Source organism: Humulus lupulus, chromosome 7 (genome assembly GCF_963169125.1).
Source record: "Humulus lupulus chromosome 7, drHumLupu1.1, whole genome shotgun sequence".
NCBI classification, from domain to species: domain Eukaryota; kingdom Viridiplantae; phylum Streptophyta; class Magnoliopsida; order Rosales; family Cannabaceae; genus Humulus; species Humulus lupulus.
In genome coordinates, this window is record NC_084799.1 from 17,282,056 (window position 1) to 17,307,438 (window position 25,383).

At 37.5% G+C, this 25,383-nt stretch overlaps 1 protein-coding gene and 1 non-coding gene across 2 annotated transcripts; one reads left to right on the forward strand and one right to left on the reverse strand.

Annotated features, from left to right (window-relative positions):
- Nucleotides 1-20,496: 20,496 nt before the first annotated feature.
- LOC133793288 (small nucleolar RNA R71) lies at nucleotides 20,497-20,603 on the reverse strand. Its single transcript, XR_009874740.1, has one exon. It is a non-coding gene; the product is annotated as a small nucleolar RNA R71 (small nucleolar RNA).
- A 4,402-nt stretch (nucleotides 20,604-25,005) lies between these two features.
- On the forward strand, nucleotides 25,006-25,383 carry LOC133791434 (uncharacterized). The gene has a single exon (XM_062229364.1). It carries the CDS (start codon nucleotides 25,006-25,008, stop codon nucleotides 25,381-25,383), a length of 378 nt encoding a protein of 125 aa, XP_062085348.1.

Sequence of the window (25,383 nt, forward strand, 5' to 3'; positions counted from 1 at the left end):
CAGATGAGTGACTGATGAGTAGTCACTAGCTTAAACAGATGAGTGACTGATGAGTAGTCACCTCAGGGCTCAGCACCCATAGCCATGTGACGATGCAGTCACCTGGGCATTATGGCCCTAGGTCTAAGTGACTAGCCATAGGCTAGACAAGTGCTTTTTGTTTTCATCGAACTTATGGTCGGTCTGGCATTAATGCTCATGATTAGTCATTCAATGCAAATGTCAATTAGATCTAATCTTTGTCGGCTTGCGTTAAACACGCTAAGACTGTTCTTGACTTATTAGTCAACACCATATGACCAGTGCTCAGTACTACTGTCGAACTTGACTAGTGAGTCACAACTTCACAGTTAATAATGACACCATTGCCAATTCTGACTAATTAGTCAGTGCCATGAACAAGTGAGCAAGATTTGCTAAGCATTTGATATGCAATCAATGTCCACATTTAAACACTCAACATGCCTCATGAATAACCATGCATGTCACATATGGGGTGCAGTTTTCTTACCTCTGGTTCAAGCAAGAATTTGTAAAAGAACGACCCTTGAGAATGATCAACCTTTTAGTTCCTTGACAGTCACCTGGTCAAAACCAATTATGGGATTCCATCAATAAAATGAATCACAAAAGGTTCACAGACCAAAACCTAGCCTCCGAGACATTGAATCCTACTAAACCGGGTAGTAGGAATGATCTCGAGGCCTAAGGTTTGAATCCCCACGCCAAAAACATCATTCTGGACAAAATGCCACCAAGGGCCGCGACCCTACACTACCATGTCGCGGCCCACCTCCTCAACCAGAGGCGCCCAAACTCCAACCCCCAACACGCGCCGCGGCTCTCCTTCCCCATGTCGTGACCCAACAGCCTATTCGAGGCACCCTTCATCTTCAACGAGCTTGGGCCGCGACACTCTAGAACAGAGCCGTGACCCCCACCTGAAACTCAGCCAAAATCCCTTGTTTTCCCCTTCGAACTCATTTCAAGAGATTGATGGTAAACTCCCTAAAGAGATTCACGATTAATGGTAACCTATCTTAACACTAGTTATTCAACTAGTGTTAGGTTCAATAGGTAATAACAAGTCAATCAAGTGAATATTAGTTGTACTCAAAACAAGTCCCATCTGAGATGTTGAGTACTTGTGAGTTACCAAGTTGAGGGTTAAAACCGAAAGGTTTTTTTAATAGAATTCAGTCTTGTGATGACAAGTATTTTTTGGTAACAAAATACTGTAAGAATTCTACCTATATGGACCTAGGGGTGGTGCCGCCTATCATGAGAATTGGGAGTATTCTCAAGAACATCCATGAATGGAAAGTGCACATGGCCATTAACGGTGCAAAGCGAGACATAGAGGTCTCAAGTGAACATCGCAAATGTGTGTGTATTATCACTGATTTGTCATCATGAAAAGATGGTTCAATGCCTAGTGCAACCAAATTTTTCGACAAATTTTGTGATAATTACACTATAGTAAAGTTCAAGTTGAAAAACACTTTACTTTATGCATCAATGCAATGACTCCTATAAGAGAGAGTTCTTATTTAATCAAGTGGGGGATATGTTATATTTTTAAATATAATGATTGATTAAATAAGTGTTACAATAGATGACTATTTAATCTTGTGGGGGAATGTTATATTATTTTATAATATAATGTAATATTATTTTATTTTATAATATAATGTTTTAGATTAAATAAATGTGACATAGAGTGTCACATATTGTAACATATAATAGAGATTTACATTATTTGGATATATGTGAAATATCCAAACATGTAACATATTTGGTGTTACAAATTCATCACAAATTTGTAACTCCTAAATATCACCCATTATTGTGTAGATTTGTTGTTACACAATATTGAGATAAATTTCTTAAAACCATATGAGAAATGGCTGATAGAGTGTGATTTTAACTCCCATATTGTGTATGGAAGTTACAAAATCAAGTGGGAGTAAATTGGAACGTTTTGGAAAAAACTAAAAAAAATTGGTTGCTGAAAATGACCAAGGGCCGCGGCACTTGAAACAAGCGTCGCGGCCCTAGTGGCTGACAGCTTCATACAAATTTGGTTTTTATCCAATTTTGAACGTTTCCAACAGCCAAGTAACTCTCAAATCTCTATTTTAATTCCATAAAACATCCAATTAATCATTGGTAACAATCATGGGGGTTGGTGGAATTTGAAATTCAAATGGTGTCTCAAAACTCTATAAATAGGAGCCTAATGCTCACTTGTAAGACACAATATTTCTATCCATTAGAGCACTTGGCTAGAAACATCTTGAGGCTTGATAATTCCAGAAAGAATTTCCTATAATCTGTGAGAGATCCCTTAGTGCTTGAGTTAGGGGGAAATAAGCTTTTGGACAAAGGTTTCAAACCTTGTTCATGTTGGTGATCCCCAATACTCTTCACTTTGGTAGTGTGAGTGAGAGTTGTTTATCTTTTGTTTCTTGTTCCTTTCTTTCATTCTATTGTTTATCATCCTTATATTGTTCTTCTTTATTTACTTGTATTTCTTGTTCAAGAGTTGTAATCTTTTCTTTTCTTTTGTTTCAAACACTTTACTTTATTTGTAACCTTTTGCTTAGATTTGTATTTTACTATTCTCTTCTTCTTCATCATCTTCTTCATTTTCTTTGTTTATTTGTAATTTTCAGTTATAGAGTTGTAACTCTTTTTAATCAATCATGATTTATTTGTAATATATTGCATAAATTTGTAATTTATTATTATTTCCATTGAGGCAAAATACATATTTTCCTAACACCAATCTGTCCTTTGCTCTTTGTTATTGTGATGGATTATCTCACTCGACTGTTGCTTAAAGCTTCTAAGGATAAATTTATCAGATTTCATCCTATGTGTAAATTCCTTAATCTTGTTAGTCTTTGCTTTGCTAATGATATTATTTTTTTTGCAAAGGTAATACTAATTCTGTGCATATTCTGCAAGGGACTTTTACTGAGTTTAGCACTTCTTCAGGATTGGCTATTAACAAAAATAAGTCTCACATCTATTTTGGGGGGATTTCAGTTGCCGAAAAAGCCAATATCCTGGAGTGTTCAAAGCTGGTTGAGGGTTCATTTCCGCTGAAGTTCTTGGTGTTCCTCTGAGACCAACCAAATGGAAAGCAACCGATTGTGATATTATACTCAAGAAGATAAGGATTCTGCTGAATTTCTGGGCTAGTTGCCATCTTTCGTATGCTGGTCAGGTTCAGCTGGTTCACTCAGTTTTGTTGGGGATTCGCAACTATTGAATGATATTTTCTTGCTGCCTCAGAGTGTTGTTAGAGACATTGATCGGCTTTGTAGAATTTTCCATTGGGGGGAGAAGGTTACTCGAAGTAAATTTCATTTTACTTCCTAGGAGCAAGTGTGTCGTCCGAAATCATTTGGTGGGTTAGGTTTTAGAGTGGGGCCGACTTGGAATAAGATCATGCTTGCTAAGTACATTTGGGCTATTTCTTCTAAGCAACACCAGCTATGGGTTAAATGGGTGAACTGCATCTACTTAAAAAGGGAAAGCCTTTGGGACCATGTGTTAAAGCAAGACTCTAGTTGGTATTGGCGGAAGCTAATCAAGCTTTGTAGCTCTTTATCTAGCAATGTTTTGGAGGTTGCTGTGGTGAATGGTGAGCTTCATTTGGGCATTCTTTACACTCAGCTTCTTCCATGTGAGAAGATTGATTGCGAGAGAATTGTTTGGTGCAAACTTTCAGCTCCTAAACATAGATTCATTTTGTGGCAAGCTATAAATAATCATCTTCTAACTAGAGACTTGCTCCATTATTGTCGCTAGAATGTTACCTCTATTTTATGCCCGGTTTGTGCTCAGGTTGATGAAAGTCATTCCCACTTATTTTTTTACTACATTTTTTCCAAAAGGATCCTGCAGAAAGTTTATGGATGGCTTGGTGAGGTGATTTGGCCTGAGAAGTTTGAGGATTGGCTTGTGTGGATGGCTGGTAGATGGAGCGGTTAGGTGTACCATGTTGTGACCGCGACTCTAGCTGCCACAACTTATTTCATTTGGTTAAATAGAAACCTTTGTTGCTTTGATAATAGTTGTTTTACTATTCTTAAAATGGATAGCTTGATTTGGTTCTCTGTAAAATCTAGAGTGCTTAATATTAACTCTAGGAAGTTATCTTCTAGAGAGAGGCAAATACTAGAGTTTGTTAGTTGCTTGTAATCTGTTGGGGGCTTTTCTGCTCTTGCCCTTTTGTTGTTCTTTGGTTGTTTGATCAATAAAATTTTCTTTCTAATAAAAAAAATTAAATAATTATAATATATATATATGGACGACTTCTCAATGGTTACTACCCATGTATGGGTACTAACAATTATGATGATGTGGCAACATTGTGACTTGGTATGACAAGTGACCAACAGGTAAAAAAAAATTCTACATTAATTTCGAATTTTCATATATAATGCTGAAATAATTTTTTTAATTCTTTAATTTAATAAATATGTGACCGCCATCTATGGATAATAACTATTAAAAAGTCTTCCATATATATATATATATATATTAGAACACATACCCTATTGTAGCTTTCATATAATTTCATAATATATTTGCTTGAAAAAATACCATTTTTGTTTTTTGAGAATTCAAATACCATCATTTGACAAACCACAATTAAAATGCTTAATGAAAACTGATTACAAATTGAAAGAAATATACTGAAATGTAAAATACAAATAAGAGTCCACAAACGGGGAGCTCTTTGTTTTTCCCCCGAATAAGGGAGCTCTCTATTGAGTATGTTAAGGTAATCAAACTCCATATGTTATTATTTTTGGGTTATTGTCATATATATTTATGTGAAACTTTTTCAGTTGTTCTCTTTATTTGTTTACATTCTAATATTAAAGTAGATGGTCAATGAAGGAACACAAGTAAAACAAAATTCATATGGAAATTAAATCTTAATAATTACTAATTATTTTCACAAAATAAATCTTAATTTTTGATAGACATTGTTTACGTATTTTACCATTTTACATATTTTCTTCTTCTTCATTTTTTTTCTTTTAATAAATATTTGTTTAGGTTAAAGCATTAGTTTTCAAAATTATTCCTTTGAACCAAAATCAAAAGTGACTTGAAATAGAACATATATAATGCAAAAACTTACTTTTCAACTTTTTATATATATATATATATATAAATTAATTGTAAGTTGTCAAAAGATGGTATTTGTTAAGGAAATGTCTTGAAACTGTAATATGGTCTTTATTCCAAAATATATTTTTATTATTACTCGTATTCATATTATATTTAACTTTCTTTTAGATAAAAAGTGAAGGGAATGACTAATTTAGAGCATTTCAAAGAAAATAGACTCTTAAATGCTCTAAAATATAAATTAGGGATTTAAGTGATACAAATAAGATAAAATAGGGATTGCAAGTGTTATAAACCCTAAAAAAGATAAAGGCTAAATATACTCTATTTCAGTATTTTTAAAATGGTAAATGCTATTTTGGCCCATGTATTGTGCAAAAGTTACCGATTGGACTTTCTGTTTTGTTAAATGACAATTTGGGCCATGTTTTTTGCAAAATAGAACAAAATGATACCCTGAGCACAATTTTAGTCAAATAATTTTTTAATATGACCAAAATGCCCCTACTTTTTAAAATTTATTAATTTATCAATTTTTAATTAAAAATAAATAAAAATATATAAAAAAAACATTATTTCAATAAAAGAAATTTTTTTTGAAAAAATATAACCTAAATTATATTAAATTAAAACTAAATAAAAAAACCCTTAACCTTGAATTTTATTATTAACAATATAACTCTATAAAAATTTAAACATTAGATTGAGTAATATTAGTTTGAAATAATGCATATTCAAATTAGGATGTTCTAATAATATCAAATTCAGTAACGCATTAAATTTTTTTAAAAAAAAACTATCAAAAACTAAACTAGGCAACATTTTTTACAAACCCAGATAGAATTCATGGCCACAATGCAGCTTAACCCTAGATCTACCCTCCATTATTCGAAACCAAAATAAAGGCAAGTCAAGCATGAAACAATCCTTGAATATGAATGTTGATGTTGCCACTCCAAATCATCATCTCTGGTCGTCCAAGCACTGCCTAGCCTCATGTCGTCATCCTCGCGTCGACCCAGCAGATTGAATGCGCCTCCGAGACGTCGTCCCAACCCAAATCCAACAGATGCAGTCGCACACCCATGTCCATATCGACCTCCTATTAGCCAGATCCATATATGAAATCCTCACTCAATAATGAACAATGACGAAGGAGCATCCACGAATAACCCAAATTAAAGATCCTCACTCATTAGCGAGATCTGAGGTATCCACGTTCGACCTAGGCACCACGAACGACGAAAAAGGAGCATCAACAAACGGACATCGATTTACAGCTCGCCAGAAACTCAACCCATCCATTTATGATGACTTCGGCATCGATCTCTTTCCAGCAATGGCTTCAGGGTAGGATTCGAATTTGGCTCGAAGTGAACGGCGAAGCTGGGAGATGAGGGTCATAGTGAAGGAAGAAGGTGAAGGGGGAGATGAGGGTCACAATGAAGGTGAAGGTCACAGTCAAGAACACAAGAAGAAGAAGAAAGAGAGAAAATTAAAAGTTTTAATTTTATTTTTAATTTTTGTTTGTATTTCTATATGGAAATTAATTTTGGAGGTTTGATGTTAATGTTTCAAGTTTAAGGTTTATATTTAATTTTGATGTTAGGTTTAAGTTTAAATTATATTTAGAATTAAAATATTTATGTTTAATTAAAAATTATTTTAATTAATTTTTTCATTTTAAAATTAATTTAATTTATTTTTTTATAAATTCTATTATTATTATTCAATAATTAAAAAATTTGAGGGTATTTTGGTTATATTAAAAAATTGTTTGACCAAAACCAAGTTTAGGGCTTGTAAAACGTAGGGTTCAAATTATCATTTAACAAAATAGAGGATTCGATTGATAACTTTTGCACAACACAGGGCCAAAATAGTGTTTACCCTTTTTAAAATATAAAATAATTAAATAATATTTAGTGCATAAAAAAAATTGCTCATCAGTCCTCAACCAGAAAATGGGGTCTTTTAAGTTTCCCATATCCCCCAAAAAATATATAGTGATAACTTTATGAAATTGTTCTCCAGAGTAACTCCAATCAAGTTCCCATTAGGTCCTATTAGATTTTAAGTGAGTTTTTTATTTTCTATCCTCATTCTGTTATTTTTTCACTAATAAGTTTAGCTAGGTTTTTACAGTTTCTTGTAACTCAGGTGCCTATTTAAGGCACCTCTCTCTTGTACATCAATATAATTTTTTGCTCACTCAAATAATAGCAAAGATCTCTCTTTTTTTCACTACCTTTACCAACTATTATGGTATCCGAGACAACCAGACCAAACTCCTTCCTCTTCACGTCGTTAGTCTTCATAGGCTCCATTCGGAAATCAAAGCCCTAGAATCCGAGAAGCTTCACTCAATGGCGATACTTCTTTTCCAGTTCAACAATCATCCATGGATTCCACCACCAAACCAGCTCATGAGGATGCTTCAAGCCCTTATTTTCCCAGTACTATCGATCCTCCCAGACTGGTTCTTGTGTCTTTGCCTCTAATCGGGTCCAACTATCAATCTTGGAAAATAGATATTTCCATGGCCCTTGCTGCCAAGAACAAAGCTTCATTCATTGATGGCACTCTGCTCCGACCTCCTCCCACCGATCCCCTGTTTTTCTCTTGGACAAGATGCAACAATATGGTAATGTCTTGACTTTTACATGTTGCTTCTAATGATATTGCCCAATCTATTATGTTTCTTGATAAAGCAACAGATATGTGGAATGACCTTGCTGAAAGATTCAATCAAAGCAATGGTCCAAGAATTTTCTAGTTAAAGACTCAACTTCAAAGTCTTCATCAAGGGGATCAATCTGTCAACACTTATTTCACAAAGCTGAAATCTATGTGGGATGAGCTCAAAGAATTTAACCCATCTATCTATTGCACTTGTGGTGCCATGAAGAAACTCTTGGACTATTACAACCAAGATCAAGTCTTGCAATTTTTAACCGGCCTCAATGATTCCTACCAAGCTGTCCGAACTCAAATTCTCTTGATTGATCCTATGCCTTCCATTTCCAAAGTCTTTTCCATGGTTGTTAAAGAGGAACGTCAAAGGACACTTGGTAACTCCACTTCTTCCATTGCTTCTGCCATGAGCTCCACCAATTCCACCATTCATCGCAATAAGAAAGCAAGACATTTCTGCACTCATTGTAATCGTCCGGGGCATCTCATTGAAAAAAAAAATTTCCTACACGGCTTCCCTCTCGGTTATGGCGACAAAAAGAAACACGAGACCACTTCTCAACCAAAGGCTAATCATGTCTCCACTGTTGAAGTTCCTTCACGCCATACTCCTCAACATCACAACGCCACTGGTGTTGCATCAACTTCCACTGCTGTTCAAACCATAACTTAAGACTTGAGCTCTCAATGTCAACAACTCATTTCATTGTTAAGTTAGCAACTTCAACAGGGTGCTACTCATACTGAACAGCCTCCAAATCAAACTCCTGCTGCTTCTAATTTTTCAGGTAATAACTCTTTCATTTATACTAAATCTTGGATAGTAGATAGTGGTGCTACTCACCACATATGCCATGATATAACTTTTTTTGCTCATTTTTATCAAAATCCTTTTCCAAAACATGTTATTTTGCCTACTAGTTCATTGATTGAAATACAAAGAGTTGGAACTATTAGAATAAATTCCAATATCACTCTCACAGATGTCCTTTATGTGCCCTAATTTAGGTTTAATCTATTTTCAGTCCATTCTTTTCTAAAACCTCTACTAACCACATGGTTTTCCCTCCTACATCATGCATAATTCAGGCACAATCTTCGACTTTTACGATTGGGATTGCTGAAAAGACAGGAAACCTCTACATTCAACAACAAGATTTTTTTCCAATTTCTTGTAATACTACAGTACCTTCATGTACACAAAATATAGACTCAAGTTCTAATAATAACAATTTGAACCAATGGCATATACACCTTTGTAACTTCCACTTCTTTCTACAAATGCATTATAACAATTATGAAAAATAAGAGAATATATTTGTATTCATACTTTTGAATGCATTACAATGTTAATCAAAAGCTAGAGCTATTAAGTAAAGTGGAAGAATAACTAATTAATACGCAACTATAATATCCATGGGCATTTCATTAGTATAATACCCATAGAATGATGCAAAGTACAAGCAAACAATCACTAAAGTTATAAGCAATAAAATGAAATTCATGATTAGATGATGAATTTTATCTATAAGGGTAAGAGATGAAGAAGTTGTTGTAAGTAAATGGTTGAAGGAACAAGTACTTATAGGAAAAAAACTAGCCGTTATGACCGTTGGTGAATAGTGATCCGACCGTTGGAAACAGTAACCTAACCGTTGGGAATATAGTTGTATTCTATTGTGAGATTTTAACAATTCTAAGTTGTTGAAGTAACTAACATATGAGAATAATTAATTTATGGATGTTAGAGAAACTTTTTCAGAAATTTTTGTGAGTCAAAAATGTTGGACTAAGTAATATAACAAGATTGGGAAGTTTTCATTTTGTGGTTACTATTCACTGGGTACTATTCATAGTGGGTCCCACAGCGGGGTCCATCCCATGATTCGCACTGTTGATGCAGTAGTGATACAATGATGACTTTAGCAAACCACTATGCTTGATATTTTGAATATTTTATTATTCCACTATGCTTGATATTTTAAATATTTTATTAGCATAGTAACCTAAGGTTTTCCTATAAATAAGATCTTCCAAAACTCATTTTGAATTACAAAACCTCATTTTCTTTCTCTCACTCTGCCTAAAAATCTTCTTAACACTCTTTTAAAGTTCTAAATCTCTAAGACCTAGGCGAAGTTCTGTCTGTAACGCTAGCCTACAAAAACCTTTTAGGTAAGTGTGAGACTCCCCACGTCACTATGGCTGCTTTCTGGAATGACGACTGGCCCTACAAACCAACACGAGTCTTTTCAGCGTGCTTTGTCCTCACTCACATGCTTTCTAGGAAAACTTCCCAGGAGGTCACCCATCCCTAGATTACCCCAGGTCAAGCACGCTTAACTTTGGAGTTCTCAAGTGATGGGCTACCGAAAAGAAGATGCATCTTGTTGATATAGGTAGTACCCATCAATCCATTTAAGCCCTCTTCAACTGTGTAGTCTCATACCTACACAGTCTTAGAATCATCACACTTGACCTTCCCCAGGCGGTGTGGGATTGCATAGCTTACCCGGTCTTTCCCCTTACGGATCACAGGATTCTGACTGTCACAGTAAGCTCCTTACTGAGCCTTTCAATTCAGTTACTTAGCTATTATATATATATAGAATATTTTACTATGCCGTTATTATGCCAAAATTTATATATAGATTATTTTACTATACCGTTATAATGCCAAAATTTATATATAGATTATTTTACTATGCCGTTATAATGCCAAAATTTATATATAAATTATTTTACCATGTCGTTATAATGCCAAAATTTATATATAAATTATTTTACCATGCCGTTATAATGCCAAATTTATATATAGATTATTTTACCATGAAGTTATAATGCCAAAATTTATATATAGATTAGTTTACCATGCCATTATATTGCCAAAATTTATACATAGATTATTTTACCATGTCGTTATAATGCCAAAATTTATATATAGATTATTTTACCATGTCGTTATAATTTACAATGCCAAAATTGAAATATAAACTATTTTTTATGTGTCATTATTATACTAAACTTATATAGGCTATGGTCACACTTTGAACTATTATGGACTTTTATTATATGACCTTATTCCCTACTATTATTGACTGATATTATGACATGGACATTTTCATATGACCATGACCACGACTTTTAGACTGGGATTTTGCCATGGACAATTATGGTATGACTATATGACTGGACATAAAATAAACAATAAAATAGGAAAAATAGAATAATAACAATTATAAACTAAAATTACATCATGTAGATTTTATGTAAGTTAATAGTTTGTGTTTTTATCAGGAAGCTAACAATTTCGGTTGTTTTATCAGGACGCAAGGTAAGTAGAATCCTCATCTACAACACAAGTCTTTTATGTGTCTTATGTGAAATTATATGTTTTACATGTTATTCTGCCATATTGTATTTATGTATAAGTTATTTTCAAGCATGTTATATTTATTATGCATAAGCACGCTTAATGTTTACAGATAAATTATTGAAAGCGTTAAAGTAAAGGTGCTGCTTGGGAGACCTGTGTCCCAAAATGTAATAAGGGAGACGTACTTCCCTATATAATGAATGTTTATAAGGGAGAAATTACATATTATCATGTTTATGTTCAGGTGGGAATGTGAATCCCTATGTAATGCCGGCAGCAGCATCCTCTAGCTCATCAGATAATGTTTGTATTGTAGGTAAGATGCCCCAAATATAAATTGTTGATGAGTATACGTGGAGCCAGCGTGATTGTACATATGGGGCTGACCTGAAGGGAGTCGAGTTCTGCTATGCTATATTATAAATAAACAAAAAATTTGATTTTATATTTATATTTCATAAAAAGTATTTTGTGAACTTTACATAAAGCTTTAAAAGTATTTCATGAACTTTGTAATTTACATAAAGCTTTTTAATTTATCGGTTGGATACATCTATAGTTCTACGTTAAGGTGTAGTAACGCCACAAAAATTATTTATAAAAGTATTAAGATTTGTATGTAAGATAAAGTTTTTATTTGGTTGTAGGTATTGTATAGTTTGAAGTTATGAACATTAGTTTATGTATTGTTTAATTTTTTTTGTAAATTCAGAATTTCAGTATTGTCGTATTCAGGTTAAACTTTGTTTTTACACTATATATATGTATGTTAAGAAATGAGGTCGTTACAGCCTTGGTCATCCTTCTTTGCTTATCATGAATAAGCTCAATAAAAAGTTGTCTTGTTCATTTCAACAAATTACTTCTTCCAAATGCTCTATATGTTCTCTTGCCAAACAAAACGACTTCCTTTAATTCTCAAAACAATTTTTCTCCTGCTGTATTTGATCTTATCCACTTAGATATTTGGGGCCCTTTTCATATACACATCATAGAAGGCTACAAATATTTTTTAACAATTGTAGATGACAAATCAAGATATACATGGACTTATATGCTAAAGGTAAAATCTGATGTGAAAGATATCATTCCACAATTTTTTCGCCTCATTCAAACTCAATTTTCTACAACCATGAAGGTTGTACGAAGTGATAATGCACCTGAACTAAACCTTTTTGCATTTTACGCCACCAGTGGTATCATTCAACAACACTCTTGTGTTGATAGACCCCAACAAAACTCGGTCGTTGAAAGGAAACATCAACACCTTTTAAATGTGGCAAGAGCACTCCTCTTTCAATCTCATTTGGCTCTTGTTTATTGGGCATACTTAATCAAAACAACCACTTACCTAATCAATCGCACACCCTCCTTACTTCTCAAAGAAAAAACATCATTTGAAGTTTTTTTCCAAAATGAACCCATCTATACCCACTTAAGAGGTTTTGGGTGCTTAACTTATGCATCTACCTTAACACAAACATAGACATAAGTTCTCCCAAAGTTCAAGAGCTTACGTCTTCATTGGCTACCCCGAGGGTATGAAAGCCTATTCTCTGCTTGACATTGCCACAAATCAAATAAAACATTCTAGGGATGTCACCTTTCATGAAACAACTTTTCCTTTTGTCAACTCTCTTTCTCATGAATTTCTAAACAATTTCTTCCCTCAAAACATATTGCTTACTGCCATATCCATTTCAGATTTAGATAAATCACAAACTACAACTTCACTTTCTTCATCTGATACCACTGAAGATACTCTTCAACCTGCCCCTACTGTACTCACTAGAGCAGGTCGATAATCCGTAGCCCCATCTCATTTAAATGACTACATTTACCAATCCTTTACTTCTTCAACTTCATATCCAATACAACAATCATTATCATATCATCGATTATCCTCACCTTTCAAAGCTGCCATACTTGCAGCCAATACATATTCAGAACCTCAAAAGTTTTCCAAGGCATCTCAACATCAAAAATGGCAAAAAGCCATGAAAACCAAATTGGATGCCTTGGAAGCTAACAAAACTTGGATTATCACCTCCCTTCCTCCTGAATATAAACCAGTAGGATGCAAATGGGTCTACAAAATAAAATATAAACCCAATGGTGCTATTGATCGTTATAAAGCTCGCCTCGTTGCCAAAGGATATACCCAAAAACATGGCATTGATTACATTCAAACTTATGCTCCTGTTGCAAAGTTTGATGCTCTCAAAATTCTCTTAGCACTTGCTGCCATGAAAACAATGATCCTTACATCAAATGGACATTGATAATGTCTTCCTCCATGGTGACCTCAATGAGGATGTTTACATGACTATTCCCAAAGGTTACCCCAACATACATTCACTGCCTAAAAACTCAGTTTGCAAACTACAAAAGAGTCTTTATGTACTCAAATAAGCATCAAGGCAATGGTATGAAAAGCTTAGTCACACTCTATTACAACAAGGTTTCTTTCAATTTCCTTTAGACCATTCCTTATTCATTAAAAATGACAAAGGAATTTTTCTAGCATTATTAGTATATGTTGATGACATTTTGACTGCTAGCAATAGTGACATAGCAGTTCAAGAGTTTAAACACTCTTTGAATTCAAAATTCAAACTCAAAGATCTAGGCCATCTTAGGTTTTTCCTTGGTCTTGAAATTGGCCAAACCAATAAAGGTATCTATGTTTCTCAAAGACCTTTTGTTTTAAAACTCCTAAACGAAACTGGATATCTTGGTGCAAAACCAATGGAACCTAATCTCAAACTTAGCAAAGATATGTGTAACGCCCAGCTAATTAGGGTCTATTACAAGGTGTGTTTAAAACCAGTGTTGGACTTGCTAAACAAGTCATTTGGACTAAACATGTAATTAAGCTACAAAAGGTTTAGATATTTAAAATTTTGGCCAAGTCATAACCATTTCATTAAATCCAAAAACATGTTATTTACACGGGATCCCAAAAACATTAGTTTAAAAATTGGTTACAACATCCAAATTACACAACAAGCCGACCTAGGCGGCAAAAGGTGGGTACAACCCTAGCTTCCTTAAGAATCTCGGCCGTGGTGGTCGAGCGGACTACATATGTACATGTCACTGCGATCGCCCTCCGACTCATGGCTGGTTGAGCTTCTCTTTACCCTTACCTGCACCACAAAGCACCCGTGAGCCAAAAGACTCAGCAAGAAAACATATTTAACAATTCACAAAGTAATATATATGCCAAACAGTAATAACTGAATCTAGTGTATTCATTATACAAATCGGCAACCATAGAGTCGCACAAGTGCGTGTCGCATTTCCTTTCAATTTGTTGGCATCTGAGCCAGTCAAGTGCATGTTGCACTCCCAGGGTAGCCCAACCATGGTGGCCCACACTCCACATACATAATGCCAATCTCAGCTTATAAGCTAAGTCCTACTGATCCTCGACTCATAAGTTGAGCTTCACAAGCCCCTGATTTATAAGTCCAAGCTTTAAAACCCTCGGCTTATAAGACGAGTCTCTCAGAAATCAATGAACCTTCGACTAATAAGTCGATCTCCAACTATCATAATAATCCTCTGGTTTATAAGCCGAGCTTTCTAATCACAACAAACAATCACATATTTCATTTAACATACATACCTACAGATACAATGCATTATAATACACTCAAACAAAAATCATAGGCATAATCATAATCGTGCGCATTTCAGTGTACTTAACTAGATATTCACAAACATAATTATAATCATGCTCATTAACAGAGCCATAGCCTTAATCATGTCTATATTTAACCATTGGGCTAAGCCCTAATCACACATTCACATACTGGGTGCAGTTTTCTTACCTTCGGTCCAAATGCAAGTTACTAGCGACGCCCCTTGAGTACGATCCCTGATCCGAGCCCTTAGCGTTGACCTAGTCACAACCATAATAAGGAATTCCATCAACAACGAGTGAATAAAAGCTTCCAGGTCGAGTCCTAGCCTCCGGGACGTCGAAATTCCACCCAACACGGAAGTATAATCGACCTCGGGCCAAAAAGGTTAGGTTCCCAAACTCAAAACCTTCCTAGGGCCAAAAATCCCTTTAAGGGCCGCGACCCCATGCTACCATGCGATGGCCCACCTCTAATCAGAGGCTCAACCTCCCTAGCCATCCGACACGCGTCGCGGCCCGCCCTTGCCAAGAGCCCTACCTAGCTCCTTTTTGCCCTAGAGGGTCGCGACACACCAAGAACAGAGTCGCGGCCCAGCCCTTCGAACCCAGAATTTATGGGTTTTTCCTCAGCCGAACCCAACTAGAAACAATCCAATTATACCTCAATCTTTCAATTAAATCCCCAAAATCACTATAACTTCTTTCCAACACAAAACCTAGCTAATTACTAGATTAAAACTCATCAACAAATCTCAAAACTCATCCTCCCAACTACCAAGCATGCATGAACTTAAGCTTTAAACAAAACCACAAAATTAACATGAACAGGTTTCGAATTCAAGCCCTTACCTCTGATATGATGATTCCCTTGAGCTAATCTCCTAGTTCCCCAAGCTCAATACCTCAATTCCTAGGCTTTGTTTTTTTTTTCAGTTTCCCTAAAATTCTTCCCAAGCTTCAAGAGATAGAGAGAAAATGAGGGAGAGAGAATGTGCTGCTGAAAGTCTTCTTTCCTTTAGTTTCCTAAGTCATCTGAGAGGTTCCCAGCCAACCAAGTCCTAAACTTGGACAGAAATGACCAAATTGTCCCTTTGCCCTTAGCCTACTCATCACATGCTCCCAAGGGCAATTTTGTATTTTGTCTCATACCCCGCTGCTCATAATTTATGCCCTCTAATTCCTGTTGCTTCCAATATCCTCACACGATTACTAAATAATTTCCCATTATCCGCTAAATCCCGGTAATGTATTAAACCACTAAAATACCCCTAAGCTCACCCCGAGCCGGGTATTAAACCTCGCTGTGACTTTTCTGCTAACTTGCTCATCAGAATTGTCTCACGTTGAGTAACCCAAAAATATCCACATAATAATGTGGTCTCAATCACACAGACTCAAATTTACAATCATACCCTCAGCGGGTCAAATTACTAAAATGCCCTTCTTATAAGAAACGGGCCCTCATACACCTATTTAACATTTCTACATGCAAGCATAATTATATTATAATATAATTCACATAATAACACGCTCATACCATATTAACACATAATTACACACTTATTGCTTCCCGGCCCCCTAATCCAAGCACTAAGCCATATTAGGGAATTTAGGATGTTACAACTATCCCCTCCTTACAGGAATTTCGTCCTCGAAATTTTACCTGAACAGCTCGGGATACTAGTCCCGCATGGTTGATTCCAACTCTTAGGTCGCCTCCTCGACCTTCCTATTCCTCCATAATACTTTCACTAAAGGTATAACTTTATTCCTCAGGACCTTGTATTTCCTGTCTAATATCTGGACTGGGTGCTCCTCAAAGGACAAATCCGTTTGCAGGTCTAGATCTTCATAACTCAGTACGTGAGTCTCATCGAAATATGAAACACGTTTTGCACGGCCGACAATTCCAGAGGTAATGCCAACCTATAGGCCACCTGGCTGATCCTTTCCAGGATATCAAATGGCCCTACGAACCTAGGGCTTAGCTTGCCCTTCTTTCCAAATCTCATCACCCCCTTGAGTGGCGAGACTGTAAGGAAGACATAGTCTCCCACCTGGAACTCCACGTCCCTACGCTTCAGATTCGCATAACTTCTCTGTCTACTCTGCGATGCGAGCATCCGAGCTCTGATCTTTTCAATGGCTTCATTGGTCCTCTGAAATGTCTCAGGACCCAAGTATCTGCGCTCACCCAACTCATCCCAGTGAATAGGTGGTCTACACTTCCTACCATACAACATCTCATAAGGAGCCACTCCTATGGTCGCCTGATAGCTGTTGTTGTAGGAAAACTCTATCAGGGGTAAATATTTACTCCAAGACCCCTCAAAATCCAGTGCACATGCACTCAACATGTCCTCAAGTATCTGGATAGTCCTCTCAGACTAACCATCAGTCTGAGGATGATATGTTGTACTCAACTTCAGCTGCGTGCCCATTGCCTTCTGCAAACTTCCCCAAAACATGGAAGTAAAAGTGGGGTCTCGATCCAACACGATCGACCTCGGAGCTCCATGAAGACGTACTATCTCTTTTACATAGAGATCTGCATATTGGTCAATGGTATAAGTCATCTTCACTGGCAGAAAGTGAGCCGATTTGGTATATCTATATACAACCACCCATACCAAATCATGCTGACCCACTGTCTTAGACAATCCCACCACAAAGCCCATTGCGATGTCTTCCCATTTCCACATTGGAATTTCTAAGTGTTGCAATAGTCCTGCTGGTCTCTGATGCTTGGCTTTGATCTGCTGACACGTCAGACACTTGGCTTTATATTCTGTTACATCACCTTTCATCCCCTGCCACCAATGCAAAGTTCTCAGATCCTGGTACATCTTCGTGGTGCCGGGATGCAAGGAATACATAGTAATATGAGATTCATATCGAATCTCCCGTCTAATAGTAACATCCATCGGAACACAAATCTAACCCTTATATCTTAGAAGACCCATATCTGATATAGAATAATCCCTAGCTGCTCCAGCTAGGACATCCTCTCTAATCTTCACCAACTGGAGTTCTTGTAATTGACTCTCCTTTATCCTCTCTAGGAGAGTGGACTGCAGGGTAATGTTGGCTAACTGGCCCACTACTAACTCAATCCCTGCTCTGGTCATATCCTCTGCTAACTCATTGGATATCTGCCTCACACTATACAACTACCCTGGACCTCTCCGACTTAGGGCATCAGACACCATGTTGGCCTTCCCTGGATGATAAAGGATATCACAGCCATAATATTTTACCAGCTCCAACCAACGCCTCTGTCTCATACTCAAATCCTTATGTGTAAAGAAGTACTTGAGACTCTTATGGTCTGTATATATCTCACACTTCTCTCCATAAAGGTAATGCCTCCATACCTTTAATGCAAAGACCACTGCTGCCAACTCCAGATCATGGGTTGGGTATCTCTGCTCATAATCCTTCAACTAACGTGACGCATGATAACTCTATGATTTAGAGTTATTTTTGTGATCTTTGAACTTGTTTTTAGGTTGAAAAGAGTAATGAAAGTGTGTTAATTGTAAATTTGTTCAACTTTAACCTTTATGTTTTAAGTAGTGAGTCCATTTAAGAGTCTGTGAGTTGTTGTTAGTAATTATAAATATTTATGTAAATTTGTGTGTTTTGTCATTCAGGAAAGGAACCTTCAAAGCGCTAAGGGGAATTAAAGGAATCAAAAGACAAAGGGGACAGAAAGGGAGCATTGCTGCTCGGATGCTGTAGGCCAGACTCGTAGCAATTCTGGGAAAAGAAGGATGACGTGGACAAAAGCCAGCTGCACTTAAGTAATTACCTCAGCGCCTATGTGGCACCCATTTTAATGAATGAAGTCAGCTGGCTGAGGTGGCAAGAAGAAATGGACCAAAGATGGAAATGGGCTTTCTAATTAGGGTAAGGGAAAGTACCCTAAGAGGAGAGACAGCCGAAATAGAAGGGAGGACACAGTACCATTTTTTGATGATCTGACCAGAAAATTCAGAAGGAGAGTACAGAGAAAAATAGTGAAAAACAGAGAGATATACACAGAAGAGGAAGGACAAGAAGCTCACGGCTAGGAAGAGGACTTAGCACAAGACTTGCTACTATCTCTTTCTTCTACACTCCTCATTTTGTAGTGTATACACTTATTTTTCTAATTTGTGAACTGTATTACTATGGATGAATTAATTTTACCTGGGTTTGTAACCTTGATTTTAGACATGAACTAATCACCTTGAGATTTGGGTGGCTATGAATCCTATGTGATGAAGTATTAATGCAATGCATGAGTTTAGTAATTTGCCTTTGTTCATTCAAGTGAAATTAATGTTTAATGATTGTTGATTACTGGCCATAACTAACAATTAAACTAGCTAGATCTGATTTTGGAAAGAATCTATCTAGTGGAATCAACTTGAATGATGCAAGAGAAATGCCATGTTTAGGTAGTTCTTAGTAGTGAAATAGGAATATTTTGCTACCTTGTATAACCTGAGATTTGGTGATTAAATGCGTGTTTTACAACCTGATTTAATATAGGAATGTGTTGAATTAAGTTGTGGAATTATATCAGTGGCTTTTGGAAAAAGCTTACTGGCGTATTGTGAAATCTGTTAACTCTGTGCATAATTGCTGAACGATTGCTATAACAACTGGGCAGATTAACATAGGGGGAAATAGCCATCCAGATCTACTTATTCACATATATTTTGCCTGAATTAAATTCTTCTGAAATCTTGGTTATATTTTAATTAGAATCAATTGCAACCATTTAATTTCAGATCCATATTACATTCATTCTCATAATTCCTTTTTCTTTTACTTTTAAATTGTTATTTAGTTGGTTTTGCATTTGCTTAATTTGAAATCCCTGTGGAGACGATACCCACTTACTACTATATTACTCGTTGTCGACTGTGTATACTTGCACATTTTAATTGCTTAAAGTTACGCAACAAGTTTTTGGCACCGTTGCCGGGGATTGAAAATTAAAATTCTGTATTATCAACTATTTTGCAATTTATTTCTGTTTGTTTTTAAATCTGTTTGTTCTGGCTGTATACTTTCAGGTTTCATCTAGTGCATAAACAAACAAGACGACTTTGAACTTGCTCCTATTGACCCCGAGATTGAACGTACTTTCAGAAAAAAGAGAAAAGCTCAAAAGGCTAAAAGCCGAGGCACTATGGCTGAACATGTTGATGACGAAGGGGGTGCTCAGAACATAGTTAATCCTATTGTTTTGGCGGATGATAGAGCCAGAGCAATACGGGAATACGCTGCCCCCATGTTTAATGAGCTCAATCCAGGCATTGTGAGGCCCGAAATACAAGCACCTCAGTTTGAGCTCAAGCCGGTTATGTTTCAAATGCTCCAAACCGTGGGGCAGTTTAGTGGGATGCCAACGGAAGATCCTCATCTCCACCTTCGTTCATTTTTAGAGGTGAGCGATTATTTTAAGCTTCAAGGAGTAAGTGAAGAGGCGTTAAGGCTGAAGTTATTCCCGTTCTCTTTAAGGGACCGAGCTAGATCATGGCTCAACACCCTTCCTCCCGATTCTGTTACAAATTGGAATGACTTGGCTGAGAAATTTCTAAGAAAATACTTCCCTCCCACCAGAAATGCAAAGTTCAGAAGCGAAATTATGTCTTTTCAGCAGCTTGAAGACGAGTCCACTAGTGATGTGTGGGAAAGATTTAAAGAGCTTTTGAGAAAATGTCCACACCACGGCATACCACATTGTATACAAATGGAGACGTTCTACAATGGTCTCAATGCAGCCTCTCGGATGGTATTAGACGCCTCAGCCAATGGTGCCATTCTTTCCAAGTCTTACAACGAAGCATTTGAGATTTTGGAAAGAATTGCAAGCAACAATTATCAATGGTCCAACACTAGAGCTCCTACAAGTAGAAAGGTGGCGGGAGTTCTTGAAGTAGATGCCTTAACGGCTTTAACAGCTCAAATGGCCTCAATGACCAACATTTTAAAGAATCTGAGTTTGGGAGGAAGCATTCAGCCAGCTGCTGCCATTCAAAGTGGAGACATCTCATGTGTTTATTGTGGAGATGGGCACATGTTTGAGAATTGTCCTTCAAATCCAGCCTCGGTTTGCTATGTAGGTAATCAGAATTTTAACCGTAACAACAACCCATATTCAAATTCTTATAATGCAGCGTGGAGGCAACATCCAAATCTGTCATGGGGGGGTCAAGGAGCAAGTTCAAGTGGAGCGCCAGCACAAGGGAAACAGTCATTTCCGCCAGGTTTTTCTCAACAGCCAAGGGCTCAGCAACCTCACCAATCTCAAGGCTCTCAATCTAGTTCTTTGGAGAGTTTAATGAGGGATTATATGGCAAAGAATGATGCTGTGATTCAGAGCCAAGCAGCGTCTCTTCGTAATCTGGAAATTCAGTTGGAGCACCTGGCTAATGATCTGAAAAATAGGCCACAAGGTTCTTTGCCTAGTGACACTGAGAATCCGAGGAGGGATGGTAAAGAACATTGCAAAGCAATTAATTTACGAAGTGGGAAAATTCTGGAAAATGATGATGAGAAAACAAAAGGCAGCAGGGAGCCCACTTCAATCCAAACTGAAGGGGAAACGAGTAAAAAATCAGCAAGTTCAGCTGCTGAAATTGGCCCAGTTGATACAGCATCGGGTCAGCATTCTGTTACAGAAAAGACTTTGCATAAGCCACCTCCACCATTTCCGCAACGTTTTAAAAAACAGCAGCAAGATGGGCAGTTCAGGAAGTTTCTGGATGTATTGAAACAGCTCCATATCAATATTCCTTTGGTGGAAGCATTGGAGCAAATGCCCAATTACGTTAAGTTCTTGAAAGATATTTTGACGAAGAAAAGGAGGCTGGGTGAGTTCGAAACTGTTGCTCTCACAGAAGGTTGCAGTGCTATGTTGAAAAGTAAAATCCCTCCTAAATTAAAAGATCCAGGCAGTTTTAGGATCCCATGTTCTATTGGTGGAAGAGATGTGGGAAGAGCGTTATGCGATTTGGGCGCTAGTATTAATCTAATGCCTATGTCTATTTTCAAGAAGCTGGGTATTGGTGAAGCTCGACCAACCACAGTTACATTGCAGTTAGCGGACAGATTCATGGCTCATCCGAAAGGGAAGATTGAGGACGTGTTAGTACAGGTTGACAAGTTTATATTCCCAGCCGACTTCATTATTCTTGATTATGAAGCAGATCGAGAAGTACCCATCATTTTGGGGAGGGCGTTTCTTGCCACAGGACGGACGTTGATTGATGTGCAAAATGGTGAACTCATCATGAGGGTGAATGATCAACAAGTTACATTTAGTGTGTTCAAAGCCATGAAGTTTCCGGATGAAATTGAAGAATGCTCTAGTTTAAGTGTAATTGAGACACTTGTGGCTGAAACTTTCAACAAGGAAATTTGCACAGCTGATTTGGGGGTGAAGATTTTTGAAGATGATGAAGATTCTAGCAGTGAAGAGGAGTCTCAAGTTACTTAGGTAGAGTCACATAAACCAGCCAGGAATTTCAGTAAGTATTCTGAGTCTTTAAATCTGTCTGAAGGAAACTTTAAGCCTCCAAAGTCGTCCATTCAAGAACCACCAAAGCTGGAATTGAAGCCGCTGCCCAACCATTTAAAATATGCTTATTTGGGGGACAATGAAACGCTACCGGTAATTATTTCTGCATATTTAGAGGCTGAGGCTGAAGCTGAAGGTTCATTGTTGGAATTATTGAAGAAATACAAGAAAGCAATCGGCTGGACTATGGCTGATATACAAGGTATTAGCCCAACACTGTGTATGCATAAAATTCTACTGGAGTCTGGTTGTAGCAATTCTGTTGAGCAGCAAAGGAGGTTGAATCCAGTTATGAAGGAAGTTGTTCGAAAGGAGGTGATAAAGTGGCTGGATTACGGCATTGTCTATCCTATTTCAGACAGTTCATGGGTTAGCCCAGTTCAGTGTGTGCCTAAAAAAGGAGGAGTTACAGTTGTGACCAATGACAACAACGAGTTGATTCCCACAAGAACGGTGACTGGTTGGAGAGTGTGTATGGATTACAGGAAGCTTAACAAAGCTACACGGAAAGACCATTTCCCGCTGCCATTTATTGACCAAATGTTAGATCGGCTGGCTGGAAAAGAATTTTTCTGTTTTCTTGACGGATATTCCGGTTACAACCAGATTTCTATAGCTCCAGAAGACCAGGAGAAAACAACATTTACGTGTTCCTACGGCACCTTTGCCTTTAGGAGGATGCCGTTTGGCTTATGCAACGCCCCAGCCACCTTTCAAAGGTGTATGATGGTGATCTTCTCAGACATGGCAGAAAGTATAGTGGAAATTTTTATGGACGACTTCTCAGTTTATGGGGAATCTTTTGACAGTTGCTTGGCCAATTTGGAGCAGGTTTTATCGAGGTGTGAAGAGACCCACTTAGTCCTCAACTGGGAAAAATGCCATTTTATGGTGAAAGAGGGCATAGTGTTGGGTCATAAAGTCTCTAATAAAGGCATTGAGGTAGACAAAGCGAAGCTGGAAGTAATTGAAAAATTGCCACCACCGACAACTGTTAAAGGCATTAGAAGCTTTTTGGGACACGCGGGGTTCTATAGGCGGTTTATTAAGGATTTTGGAAAGGTCTCAAAGCTTCTTTGTTCACTGTTGGAACAAAACCGCCAGTTTGATTTTAATGATGATTGTCATGAGGCATTTGTGAAGTTGAAAAAGGCATTAATAACTGCTCCAGTGATTGTGGCTCCCGACTGGTCTTTACCATTTGAACTCATGTGTGACGCGAGTGATTTTGCCATTGGGGCAGTCCTTGGGCAGCGAAGAGGAAAGATTTTCCATTCAATTTATTATGCGAGTAAGACGTTGATTGATGCTCAAATAAACTACTCCATCACTGAAAAGGAGTTGCTGGCTGTGGTATTTGCATTTGAAAAATTCAGATCTTATCTAGTGGGAACAAAGGTGATCGTGTACACTGACCATTCAGCAATTAAGTACCTCATAGCAAAGAAAGATTCCAAACCGAGACTCATTCGCTGGGTATTGTTGCTACAAGAATTTGATCTCGAAATCCGCGACCGCAAGGGCACCGAGAACCAAGTGGCTGATCACTTGTCTTGGTTGGAAACAAGTGTTGACAGCAAGGAAGAAATGCAAATTCAAGACTCATTCCCAGACGAACAGCTGCTGGTTATAACCCAGGAGAATATTCCATGGTACACTGATGTGGTGAACTATTTGGTGAGTGGATTACAGCCCCCAGATTTAAACAAGCAGCAGCTAAAAAAATTCTTTCTCGATGTCAGATTTTATTATTGGGTTGAGCCATACCTGTATAAACAATGTCCCGACCGGATAATGAGGCGTTGTGTGCCTGAAAATGAAGTGTCCAGCATCTTAGAACACTGCCACTCAGCTCCATATGGTGGCCATTTCGGTGGACAGCGGACAGCAGCTAAAGTGTTTCAATCCGGATATTATTGGCCATCTATTTTTAAAAACGCCCGTGAGTTTGCTAAGAAGTGTGATCGCTGCCAGCGTGTGGGAAACATTTCAGCAAGAAATGAAATGCCTCTGAACTGCATCCTGGAAGGTGAGTTGTTTGATGTATGGGGAATTGACTTTATGGGGCCATTTCCACAGTCATTTGGAAATCTGTATATCTTGGTGGCAGTAGACTATGTGTCTAAATGGGTGGAGGCAGTGGCGAGTCCTACCAATGATTCTAAAGTGGTAATGAAATTTTTACATAAACATGTGTTCACACGTTTTGGGACCCCAAGGGCTCTTATTAGTGACGAAGGAACCCATTTTGTCAACAAGATATTGGCTGCTTTGTTAGCCAAATACAGTGTCAAGCACAAGATTGCCACCGCTTACCACCCTCAAACAAACGAGCAAGCGGAAATCTCTAACAGAGAGATCAAGGGGATTTTGGAGAAGGTGGTGAATCCTAGTCGAAAAGACTGGTCACAGCGACTGGATGATACTCTTTGGGCTTATTGAACGGCCTTCAAAACCCCTTTGGGCATGTCACCATATCGCCTAGTTTTTGGGAAAGCTTGTCACCTTCCCGTGGAATTGGAGCACAAGGCCTTTTGGGCGTTGAAAAAGTTCAATATGGATCTCCAAGCTGTTGGAGAAGCTAGAAAAATGCAGCTCAATGAGCTGGAGGAGAGGAGGCTATTCTCCTATGAAAATGCCAAGTTGTACAAAGAAAAAACTAAGCGGTGGCATGACCAGAAAATTCATGAGCGAGTGTTTGAGAAAGGTCAGAAAGTTTTGCTGTTCAACTCGCGTTTGAAGCTGTTTCCTGGGAAGCTGAAGTCCCGCTGGTCTGGCCCATTTACAGTGGTGGAAGTCTACCCTTTCGAAGTTGTTACAGTTCGTGAAGATCAGTCCGGAAAGGAGTTTAAAGTGAATGGGCAGAGGCTGAAACATTACTGGGGTGGGGAGGTCGACAGAGAAAAGACCTCCATCAGTTTAAAGGATGCTTGA

What these genes read in the sequence shown, in the direction of transcription:
- LOC133791434 (XM_062229364.1), top strand. Translation starts at nt 25,006, where the DNA reads ATGGATCTCCAAGCTGTTGGAGAAGCTAGAAAAATGCAGCTCAATGAG.